Below are 12991 nucleotides of genomic sequence, written 5' to 3' on the forward strand. Positions count from 1 at the left end.
TGTACTGTTTGAGTGCTTGAGTTCGTTGCTACATGTTTTATTGTTTCGTGTTTTGAAAATCATCTTTACTAACCCATTCAAAGTTACTTTTCCTTCTCCGGTGGTCTGGAGGTTTTCGCGTCGGATTAAAACACTTTTAAAGCTCCCGTACGATAGTGTTCGAACATCAGAACCAGTCGGCATCGCCGATGTTGGCGGCCCTCAGTCAACTTCTAAGCAGAAGAGATGCAATCGCCCGGTTTTATTCGCTTGTTATGAAACAAATGGGATGGTTTTGTTGAATCGGGTAAAATGGCACTACAGAAGCTCCCTTTAGTGAAACTTAACGGGAGAAAAAAAAGTTTTTGCAGGTTTACTGATATTCAAGCGCCAGATAAGTGCGAAACCTGTTCATTCGTTGCAATGATTGCATGGTGGAATGGAGGTATTCTAGAAGAGCTAAGCTTGTTGATTTATTTTATTTTTATGAAGATAAACAAAATAAATGTGACACCACTGCAGATACTTGCAAAAACATAACAATTTAGTGTTTGATTAGTCTGACAGAGTATGGGCAAAATTGTTACATGCCGTAGATGAGAATTTTTTTCAGTGCAGTACGTATGTTAGCGTGGGGTTTTTAGAGTGAACCGCGCAGCACATAGCAATACACGACTTCGCGCAGCTACGATGATCATCCAGATTGAACGGGCTGACGTGGAGACGAAATCCAGGATCTCGGGGTTCTGCAGATCGAGCTTCCAATCCACGTGCTGTGAGGGCATTAGCACAATAGGCTAATGACACCTTTTAATATTGTTGCACTGGCCCTTACAACGACCTTGGCTCTTCATCAAAATGAAGAGGGCAACGTTATCTAAAAAAGTTCATTTTACATTCCCTGCGTTATGAGGAGACACTTACCGTCCATCCGCCGCCATCGGTCTCCATGTCACAGTCCACTTCTACTGATTTGTCACGAGGATAAATTGTGTGTTTTATTTGCTTGCTGCTGCGTTCCCTCATTTTTATCTGGGAACAGCTTACCGTTCGATTTCCAGCTGAAAAATAAAGGTGCGTGAAGCAGACATTACTTATCAATGTTTCAAGAAGAGGGACGTTGCGAAAATCCGACGGTGGTTGGGCCAGCGGTGCGTTACAGTGATTGTTAATTTGTCACAAATGGTCAGAGATGCGAAGTAAACGACGCAGGAGAACTTTGCTAAAATTGCAAACATAAAAAATAAGTCTCTTATATCATTCCGGATAGAAAACAAACACGCACATGTACACAGACTAAACCCTTGAAACAGTGTTGGACAAAATACTCAATAACAGTATTTAAGTTACCAACTACCTGCTTCATAAAGTATTTTAAATACTACTCAAGTTACGTTCACTGTAAAGTATCTTTAGTAGAACTCAAAACTTAGAAATGCAATTCAATTACTTTTGAAGATACATCCGCATTGCGTAATTGGTATCACGTCAATGACAAACAATTATAGAGTTGCGCAAATCTTGTTTACCAGAATTGTTTATTAGCACGCAACAACACAAAACGGCAAAAAAAGAGAAAAAAAAAATCCCAGGGACATTTTATGCAGTCCAACTATAAGGAGCAGGAAATCACTGATACATGTTACACAACTTTTCTGGGACGAAAACAAAAGATAGAAAAGAGTAGAGTGGAAAGTTGGGCTAGTTGGTAGTTATTCATATTGGTTTTAAAAGCGCACAAAAGACGAGACGAGTGCTCACTCGCAGTTGCGAGTGAGCGCTCGCCCGTCGTTTGTGTTTCTTACTCTGTCCTCGTCTTTTGTGCGCTTTTAAAACCAAGATAGAAAAGAGGTTGCTTCAGATATAGTGACATCGCTGAATATCACGTCCTGCGGCGCCCATTAGACGCATCGTTTAAAGGGGCACAATACACCCCAGATGTTTTGCCAGCCGATTGTTTCATTGTCAGAAAACTACACAATGAATATTTTTCTACAGCGTCATGTGTATTTTTAATCAAGTCAAAATACGCAACTGCTTGAAACCGAAACCTAAACAGGACTGGGGAGGAAGAAGGCATAGAGAGGAGAAAGTTACCGGAAGGCAAGTGGATGTGCAACTTCTTTTTTTTTTCAATCAACGTGTTTGCAGTCTTTTAGAAGCTACAAAAATGGGCATCATATTTTTGTCAACCCTTCGTATTGGGTGCATGCCTTCGATGACTCATGACTTTGATTATATTTGGTGGTTGTGTCTAAACCATAAAAAACGGCACGTGATCGCGAAGAAGACATTGAGCACGACTCAAACCGGCCAGTTCTCGATCGGCGGTTTTCGGCTGCAAAGAAAATGAATATAGAGCCGCAAATTGTGTTCTGGGTATTTCGTCTCTGATTAGTCATGTAGAAACAAAAACCTTGGCCACCTTAAATACCGTCACTGCCCCTTTAACTACAATCCATATTCCCTAAATGGAGAGATCACTATAAAGAAACGTGAGATACGGAAATGAGTGAATGAATAACAACGATAGCCCTCATAATAGCCACGGCACTGGTCACACTTTCTTCAAGTTGGTTGCATTCAGAAAGGCACTCAACGTTAGGGGATGCTTTGCTGGCATTTTGAGAGGTCACCCTGCTCGCAGTTAGTTTCCTGTCCTGTTCTCCGCTTATCAATCTTCGCTTACAGACAGTGTTCCCGTGGGCAATAAGTGCCAAACGACGACCAAAATAGAAGAAGTAAATAATAATAAAAAAAAACATCTTGACGTTTTGCTTAGAGTCAAATATACAACAAACAAAACAGAGTGTCTTCGTTTTGTCTCCACTTTTTATATTCTTCTATTTGTTATTTTCTCGACACTCAAGTCTGCATTGTGGTCGTAGGTCGTTTCCCTGTCTGCGTTACGCCTCTGGGTGGCATCTTTACTTCCGTAGAACTACACCTTCTGTTTTAGGATTTTTTGTGGGGAAACCCTGTGGAAACAAAAGGCGCCTTTGGGAAGGCGAGGGCAAGACCTTCATTGGGTACGAACTTTGGGGTGAACTATGAGTCAGAATCGGCACAAAAGCGATGTTTTCACGAGTTCAATCCAAATCACCGTAGCTTATGGGAGCCAGCAACAGGATTTGGTTGCTCGAAAGAATGTTCACGTTTGCTCGTGTAACGCCCATGCCACTTTATACAAAAAACTCGGAAAATGGCGGAATGTCAAAAATGTATTTGAGGTAATGAGTACGAGATACTCAGAAATGTAATCAAAATACAGTATCAAATACTTCGGATTGCAAAATACAAAAATACTTCAAAAAGTATTTGAAATACAGTATCTTGATTAGAGTATTTGAGATAGCCGCAGGTCTGCCTTGAAGTCACTACCAAATCTCTGGACTTGATTGAATGAGTGGGTGGGCGGGCGAACGAGCGCAGAAAGATGGTGGAAGCCGCGACGTGGCGCTTTCGGCAATACTTGATTGGGTACTCCGCTCGTACTGTCGGCCGCGCTCAAACTTCCTTTTTTTTTTTTTTACGCAAGGTTTTTGGGAGAAAGTGCAGAAGGCAGATTTGCACAGCCTCATTGAGTTTCTAAACTTTATATGTTATTTCCACTCGATTGGTTTGGACTACTGGGAGAAAAAGTGGTATCCACGAATTATTAGCGCACCCTATTTTGAATCGATGGGGCAAAAACAACCCAGCGTCCGGTGGCGACACAGTGTGTTGAAAACGCGGCACCAGTGACATCATCGGTAGGCATTTTTTAATTGGCAGTCGGCAAGAGTAGTCAGAACGTTTTTTATGCGGGCTATATAATGTGCATCGCTGCATAAACTAGCAATAATCTTTCATAAAAGCGTCTTTATTAAGCCAAAACGATAACAAATTTTAAAAAAATATTTTTAGAATGCGCGAGTGGTACAGGCGTCCAATTGCTACATCGAGAATCGGCGTGTCGGGTTACTTGGAGCGTGTGCGCGACGCTCATTTTCTCAGTTTTGAATCTGCGTATGTCGTGCACCGCTCTCGTCATTCAGTGGTGTGCCTTCGTGCGCACATTAATCGAGCGCACAACGTCCGTGCGCTTGATTAGGCGAGTCTGTTAGTACATGGGCGGCTCTACTCGCTACCCCGAGAAGATTCACAGGCTTAATAAGGTGGACGTGCCTACACGGGGCGCAAGCAAAGCCTTGAAGCTCGATGACGAACCAAAGGTATAGTTAATTAGGATTCAGGACGACTTCGTGTATAGGCTATGTATGATCACGTTTTCGCCGCCAGCTGTACCCACTCGAAACAACGAAGGCCAAATGTAGAAGTGGTGTTCAATGGAAACAAGGTTTAAGCCCGAATGCATATTTGGAGTACGCTACCGTCTGAAACTCGTGAATGGCATAAATGCGGGACCATCCGCTTCTTCCTTCGATGTGATAAGTAAGTGAACGTGGAAGGCTGCTCCGAAACGCGAGTGTATCAAATTCGTCAAAGCCGGCCCGTTGAAGCTTTGACAAACCCGACATTGTATTTTTTTTTTTTTCGGATTTATTACGGTGTTTTTTCTTGCACCCAGTCGCCGCTTTCATCCCACCACGCTGGATTCTATGACTGGGCGCGGCGAAGTGGACGACGACCATCGTTCTACGCCGCGCGAGTCTGCTTTTCTGACGCTGAAGTGTAAACGGCCCGGATTCATTGGTAACGTCGATTGCGTTCGGAGCCTAAGCTTACGACAATGCAAGGGGCTTTAGCGACGAGGCCGACTCTGCCTGCACTTTCTCGGCGCGGCACCCATGGACCCAACCCGCAGCCGATTGGACAGTCGCTTCGCTCAAAATTCATTGATATGTTTCTGACCATGTCACGAATCAAAAAGGTTTTAGTTTTGTTTCTAGTCTTAATTTTTGAATAACTCCCAAAATAACTGGAATTTCCGGGAAAAAAATTTTTCTCCACGTTCCTACGCTCGATGAGGGCCGTTTCGCAGCAAATTTCAAACCAGTTTGAGACGTTTAAGTATGAACAAAGTATAGAATGTAAGCACCGAGAAAGTGAGGTAGAGGGGGAGGCAAGAGGGAACTTCGGAACGCCGAGCTTTGATTGGAGTGATTAGGGGGTAGACCGAAAGCTAGATGCCTTTGTCTCCGCTGCGCTCGTCGAACCAGTTCGAACGCGGGAGCCAAACACCGGACGCACGTGTGTAGCGTTCTAATGTGTTCGAGAATTGCAATGGAGACAAGGGCAGCCAGCTTCAGGTATAGGCCCGTAGCTCTCAAGCTTTGAGCAGCGCTCCAGGCGAGCAAAGAAAGAATATTTGGCTCGCGTTTCGAGCATGCATCAATACGCTTCTAGAGTTTTTTCTACTCCGTTCCATTCTAAGTGCCAGCGTAGCAGAGGCTACAAGAGCGAGCTGCGAGCTTTCAGCGTCCCTGCCAAGCACGCGCTCGTGCAGTGCGAGCATCGTTCCGGAGGACGCGCTTTTGCGAGTAGCTTCGGCTTCGCTATCACGTAAAGTGAAATATATTTGCTCGCGGAAGCTAGAAAGAAAGGAAAGATGAAAGGAATGTTTAATGGGACCCTGCGGCCGCGAGCTGCATAATTCTGTTCTTTTCTTTTTGCTTTTTTTTATGTTTTGTTATTGCACATCTACAGATGCTGACAGCTGCTTATGTTCGAACGTCGCACGTGCAAAATCGAACGTTACAGCGCCACACGGACGATGCAGCCGGCATAAGATGGTCGCGTCTTGCGCAAGTCTTCCGGACGCGCTCGCGCCCCCTGCCCCAGAGCAACGGGTCTATACCCACTACTCCGTTCACCCTTAAGCTGAAACTAGAAGCTCCACCTTCAGCGCGAGCTTTCTGCCCTTGCTCGCGCAAGTGTGAACGCGCGGGCACGCGCAACAAATCCACTGCGGAAGCTAGCCAGCTCGCGCTGAAGGAGGAACTTCTATTCTCAACATAAGGGTGAACCATAGCCTCCTCTATACTCACAAAGCCTGGCAGTTCGACGACGGAGCCATAGAGTGTCCGGTCGCAGATGTGGAGCGCAAGGATCTGTTAGCACAAAACATCAAATAGCAATTTCTCGGGGAACCTGGACGTCACCGCACAACTCTTGCATCGACGAGGACCGGAAACACACTTGTTCGCTCGGGAGAAGTGTGTTTCGGCGTCAGCCTCAGGCGGGGCGCCACTTACGTCGCTCTCCTCTCATTCGTTGTCTGCCGCTCCACCTTTTTCATTTGGGTGGCCGTTTCTCATGGCGATCTGCGGGCATTGTCAGCGGAGAGGAGGCAATGGGCGAACGGAGTATCAAGGAATATAATCAAAAGTATTTGGTGTAATCGTCGCAACCAAGGCCGGCTCGCTTGAACAGCGTCTCAGCTGAGGCGAGGTGAAAAAAAAAACACTGCAAAGGCTGCGGGGCGCGAGCATCTTGAGACGCGATTTGAGTCCCGCGTACCTCGTGCGCTGGCTATGGTAGTGCTTTCTTTCCCCCAGTCTCAGCTGAGACGCTTTTCTTTCTTTCTTTTTTTTTTGTAAGTCGGCTTAGATTTGTGCGTTATAATATCTACGGGCGCTCTCGTCTCCTCTTCTCCTTTTCTCCTTCTCTTCGCGGTGGCCCACCGTCCCGGGTGCCGCTTACCCTAGTGATGCCGCTGTATGCTCTCGTTTGTTTTCAGAAGGAAATCACAATTGCATTGAATATACAAGGAAAGTAGCAAGCATGAAAGATATCTAAAAATGATAGTGGGCATTATGCAGTAAGTACCACGTGTTTTTCAGAAATCCGTAGCCGGAATTTCGTGCCGCAAAAATAAACTAGACATCGTGAAGAGCTTGAACTCTGTTAGAACGTAGCCCCGGCCGTTCGAGCAAGATGCCAAAGTTTCAGCACCAACCGTTATCATATTCAAAAGTTATAAGCGATTTTCTAAAAAAATTCAATGAAAAAATGGCGGCAGACGAAGCTCTCAAATACATGGAGCTCTATGGCGCCAGAAACCGAAAACGGGCAAAAATGGGCCGCATTTCTCCATCGAAAATTTCAAAAATCCCTTATAACTTTTGAATAAGATAAAGGTCGGTGCTGAAACTTTGGCATCTTGCTCCAACGGCTGGGGCTACGTTCTGCCAGAGATTGAGTTCTCCGAGATGTTCAGGTTATTTTTGCGATGCAAAAAGACGGGTTAGGTTTTTTCACAAACACCCGTTATATCAAAGCACAATGCGCGTAGCACTAAAAAAGTGATCTCCGTTCCCCCCCCCCCCCCTCCCCTCCCCTACTTCTCTTTGAAACTAGAGGCTGCAGTAAAAGACTACTATGATGGCGGAAAGTGCTCACTTCGGAATCTAAGCTAGCCCGTAAAATTTCGAGCTCGACATTACCCTTTCGAAATAAATTTAAAGCAAATTATTTTAGATTTGGCGTTCGCGCTAACAGTAGGGAGTTTTCGTGGATCGTTTCCGCTGTCCCGCAACGTTCTCCGCAATCCACTACAAGATCCGGGACTCTGAAAGGCAAGGCTGGCTCCGCGCACGCGCAGTAGCGCCGTATTTGTTCGGGAGAGCGTAGCGGAGGTAGGGGAGCGGTCTACGAAGGCTCCATGGTGTCGCTCCGTGTACATTGCACCTGATGTGTCGCTACTAACGACCATCAGGATACTCGCTACGTGGATCGATGAAAAAAGTGGTCTCACGTTTGTTAGTATTGCAGGGGTCAAATAACATGTAGGTTTTTTTCGACCAGTCCTGTCTTTCTGTTATTTCCGGAACACGCCGAATACTGCTTTCCATAAAGACGTTCCCGGCCACAAGAGGTATGAACACGAATGCTACGAACATCTTGAGATCTTCGTCGATGGTACAAAGGTTCCCTTAAGTCGTAACGAATGCACCTCTCCCTGTACCTTTTACTCTTTATATCATGAGGACATCACGTGGGTAATTCGAATGAGCGCCTGCAACAAAAAAAGTTGCGCTTTAAATTTTTTGTTGGTGTAGGCTGAGCAAAAGGGATTGACGGTGCGCTTTTTTCTTTAAGAAAAAAATTATATTGCAGTGTAATTACTTTTTAAAAACATCTTATGCGGAAATCTTTCTATTTCTTTTTATCCTTCTCCGCACAAGTAATAGTCCCTACTCAAAGGTCAGACATAATAAAATAAAATATTTTATTTCAGGCATCCGTGCGTCATACCTGTGTCTGGAGGGCTGCAGCAAATGAAGGCAAAAAGTCTTCTTAATTCCCGATTATCGGCTCGGCTAGGTTAATGCCTCCATGAAGCATGGTGGAGCAAAGGGTAAAAGCCTCCTTTGAGGCTTTTACCCTTTGCTCCACCATGTTTGATGGAAATAAACTATTATTATTATTATTATGGGGTTTTATATCTCCCCACAAATGGCTGGCACTGGTTCTGAGATAGCTAATTCAATGGACTTTACAATGGTTGTTTATTTCCATATTGATTGTTGTAGGTCTTCGCAGTGTCTCTTAAACATTGTTTACAATACCGCGATTTTCCAATGCAGAGTTTGGTAACGGCTCCAGTAATGAAGGCTACCTGTTGATATTATGAAACATGGGCAGAGTGGTGGGAATATGTGGGGATTTGTACATGCATGGAAAACTTAGTCAGAGATGCGGCGAGCGTGCGGGATGCGATCGCGGTGCAAGGCTGAAGCATGAGAAAAAAAAAACTGGACAGTTCAGCCTGGCAGTGTAAGACGCCGAAGACCTGGCTCGAAATGTAAACAGTATCAACCATGACTCAGCCCCTTTCTCCAGACAAGTGGGGAGCAAAAATTCCAAAAACTTATGTTACATTTTATGTCGTTTGCGAAGAACTATAGACAGCTTTCCACACGCGCCAAATTGTAGCCGCCGTTGCTGACCTTCAATTGTCTTTTCCAGATGCGGAGTCAGTCCAGCGGGTGTTGAAAAGTCGCCACAAAGGTCAGTGCTGTGGAGAACGACGCAGTAGAACCTAAAATGGCAATAACCTGCCCTGCTGTGGTAATGATGAGGTGAAGCGAATGTAATAAGAGGAAACAAAAACTGAAGGTCGATTACGGCGGCACCCATGCACAGCTGCTGCAAAGCGCCTATACCGCCGCCAACAGGGAGGCGCAAACTCCCGTTTTCTTGGCTAGTTTTCAAGTTTCGAAAGGACCTATAAATCTAACAGTATTTTGATGATGATGTCTTGTTAAAAAGATGTAGAATAGCCAAACTGCACGAGGGCTTTTTTTTAATGTAGGTTCTTTCTTTTCTTTTTCTTCTTTTTAAGTGTTCTTCTCGTACAGCTCCATCAATGATGACATAAAATCACAAATGTTCAGCCCGAATATTTCCCTGATTATGCCTATCGGATTGTATTAATGAATTAAACCTGCAGGTTTATTTCATTGTTTATTGTTTATATTGTTTATATTCATGAATATTTTCGAAAGCCGCCATGATGCTGGTAAAATACTCTGCTGCAAACGCAGCAATATTTTGTGTTCTATATAGAACATGGGAGTTCTAATTTTGCTTAACAGGTAATTAAACTGCAGTCAAATATTTGATAAGGTCTTAAAGCTCGAACACATGCAAAATTTACATAGATTAATAATTAATTTTTGATTACTGCCTAGACAACACTCCTATTAAACGTGTGTCGGTTTTGCGGGATCTTGGCGTCATGCTAGATGAAGAGCTGAAGTTCAACAGACTTGTTGGAATGATTTCCTGTCAGCCTCTTTTAAAGTCTTGGACATTGTAACTCGCCTTAGTTCTGTGTTTCACGATCCTTTATGTTTTTCTTTTTGTATTGCACAGAAGTCTTATTTTGTCGAAATTAGACTTTGCTTTAGTTGTCTGGAAGAACCTTAGTGCCACTGCTGCAGCGACGTTAGAACGAGTCCAAAAGCAATTTGCACGTACGATTCACGCAAGACAAGACCTGTCCGAACCCTATTATTATGTGAATGTGCTCAATCACTTAGGATTGGTAGAGTTTGAAAGAAGACGCATCAGATGCGGTCTCATATTTTTGTTCAAGTGTCTGCATGGCTATTATGACTGTCCTTTTATTGTGTCTTGCAACAATCTAAATGTGCCTGTTAGACATTTTCGCAATAGCCGCGCGATTACCGTTAATCTCATGCATTGCTTCTCTCCCGTAGTTCGCATACAGAACTGTTTTATTCAACTAGATACGCGCCTTGACTTATTTAATGATGACGTCACACCATTGAAGAAAAGCTTTGAAAATCGGATTTAGTGCGCTGTCGTCGGGTCGTTTTCTGGATTTATTTGTTTTGTCTTTTTCACCTTTGTAATTTTGACTTGGTACTCTACTGTCCTAGGCTGCTGGCCATTGGTTGGCACTGAAAATAAATAACTAAATAAATAAATAAGTACTTAAGCAGCCTAGCACGCTCTACTGTTAAGCCCCGGAGTCATGCAAAAATGTAGACGAGGGGTTTTGTTAATTTATTCAAGTACTAATACTTTAGCAGCCTATTAGACCTTATTGCTTTAGATGCATCTGCTTTATGAACATATAAAATTAATGATACGTAATAAAACGGTTTGTCGTAAACAGACATGAATTAACACTCGTTCACACAGTTGTGTTGGATTACGTTAAGAATGCTTGCGTCGAGCTGTTGCTATGCCGACCCTCACGACGAGCCGACCAGCGCACCTCAAGGCTTTGTGCAGCACGACGCAACGTAGCGCAACGCAGTCGAAGCAACTGCGTGAACGAGCCTTTACTATATATTAGACTTCCTTTGTGTTTGGCACCCGATTTATTCAATTCTATAGGGACTAGATAATCTAAAAAAATGTTTTGATGCATCGTTGCGCTATCTGGTGGGAGACCGACAAACTGCCGATTCCTAACGTTAGGGAAATCGTCGGGAGCGGCGCTGAAGCCTCTATAATCATTATTGTAATTTGTTTCTTTTTTAGCTCGGTAACCCCGAAATACGCGCACGGTTTACTGATAACTGATTGCTTCACGTACTGAGTCTGATTATTAAATTTGATATATATCTATGAGTATTTATTGGTGCTAGTAATCATAGTCCCTCTAAAATGGACATAACACATTATGTTTTAGTTCCCTGAAGACAACAAAATGGTGTGAACCTGCTTTGATCAGGATATCGGCTGCACGCTACAAGGTTCGAGGAGTCTTGTAGCTTCATCAGCCTCATTTCTTCGGAGTAACAGTGCATCTTAAATGTGTCTAACCACCAAGTCCTCAGCCAACTAAGCAAATGTGCTTTCGCAAATGAGGCCTATTATGATGGGCACGAAGGGGAGGTGAGGAGGTCGCTTGCTTTTCTAGGGGTTGAGGGCGGTCACGCGTTTCATGCATCATGTGTCACTATTATCATACGGTGCAATCTATAAGATGGCAGAAGCACCCTAAGGGCAAGGACCAGGTAATTATTCCGAAATTGAGTTCTAAATAAAATACAGCGGGCAAAAAATATTCAAAAACTGAAAGAGGTAGTGTTTTCATTTACGGCTAAACAATACGTCTACAGAGAGGGACGCCCAATATGTCCATACTCAATAGCATTTTTTACTATTCTAGCCTTGCAGTGCAAGCTGGCGCTGCTTCCAGCATTCCTCTTATGCTGTTCTTTATGGGCAACCCTGCCGTTTTCATCCTTTCCGACCGTCCATAAAAAATAGCTTAGGAATCTTTACGGTGCACGGTCCCAATATGGGACTGTGTGTCGTACCTGCTTGCAACTGTGACGGTGATAAAAACTTTTGATGAATCTTTCATTTTCAGCAAGACCCCAAATAGCGAAAGAACTGTGTAAAAACATCAGGTATAGGTCAATTACGGAGTTCGTTTTATCATGTACTGAAGCATCTTCTGTATAGTCATAACTTCTACGCGTGCCCACCTGCACTTCGACGTTCATACACACCACGTCGTCGCTTAACTTATCATAATTAGGTTTTGCCTTCTCACTCCAACGGGCAAAAGTTCGCGTACTCGCGCACCTTAAGGGTTGATCAATGATGTACACGGACGCTGATCGCTTCCAAAATCCAACGAAACCTTGGTCCCAAGAATAGAGGTTTAGTCGTTCGTCATCAAACTATTTCAATATAACCGCCTGCTCCATCAGAAAGAACCACTGAACCCACAAGCCATTCTATGGTCTGCTATAAAGCCAAAACCGACTGTAAAACGTTATTTCAAATTTTGATGGTCTCCATATGACACTGCGATAAAGGAAAGCCTTCATCATTAGATATTGAGAAGGTATAATGATTACAAAGATTATTCACTGCTTTATCAGACAAGTTCTAACCTGCCGTCGAGCACCCATGCATGTGTGCATAACAACAGCCCTAGCAACGGTTTGTTTCGAGCACGGAAGCAGGGTGTAACGTCATCTTTTACGGGATAAATTTGCTTTGCGACTGTCATTGCGTGAAGAAAAAAAAACAAAAAAAAAAACAACGAACCCGCGTTTTATACGTTAAGGATGTCAAGGAATACTTTAAGTTGTATTTATTCAAAGTAAAATAAATTGTTGCATCGCCCCTTGAGTTTTGCCGTGCGACAGGAGTATGAAATTCGGGACGAAACATTCGATGGCAAGTATATTTCATTTGGTGTGTGTCAATTGCATCGATTATTTTCTGCCACACGGAAACATTTCATGGAATTTGTTGGAAATGACATTCACTAGAATCTGGTATTCGAGAGGGCACACGCATGCCACATGGCGAACTTTGTTGTCAGATCCGTTGAAAGTATTCAAAATAGGAAGTACATTTCATTTTTTCTGTGGCGACTGCATAGATGGTTTTCTAGCACACGGAAACATTCATTCAAATTAGCCCGAAATGTCATTCATTGCAAACTGATCTTTCGGTAGAAGATAAGCCTGCTACACGGCAAACTTTAATGTCAATTTCATTGCAGTTTATCCCAACTAGGATGTACATTTCATTTTTGTTTTGCATTTGCCAAGTGCATCGATTA

The 12991-nt window shown here is 43.6% G+C and overlaps 1 protein-coding gene across 1 annotated transcript in view; it reads right to left on the bottom strand.

Moving 5' to 3' along the window:
- The window catches only part of LOC120841010 (ficolin-2), an 80139-nt gene extending 72232 nt beyond the window's left edge, over positions 1-7907 (bottom strand). Inside the window, exons 1-2 of the mRNA XM_040211841.3 lie at positions 7679-7907; positions 904-1040 (exon numbers count right to left, since the gene is read on the bottom strand). Coding sequence (XP_040067775.1) covers positions 904-1040; positions 7679-7823 — 282 coding nt within the window. The 5' untranslated portion in view covers positions 7824-7907. The remainder of the gene's footprint in view (positions 1-903; positions 1041-7678) is intronic.
- Between the last annotated feature and the right edge of the window lie 5084 nt (positions 7908-12991).

This window comes from Ixodes scapularis, unplaced genomic scaffold (genome assembly GCF_016920785.2).
Source record: "Ixodes scapularis isolate PalLabHiFi unplaced genomic scaffold, ASM1692078v2 PGA_scaffold13__105_contigs__length_92229423, whole genome shotgun sequence".
NCBI lineage: Eukaryota > Metazoa > Arthropoda > Arachnida > Ixodida > Ixodidae > Ixodes > Ixodes scapularis.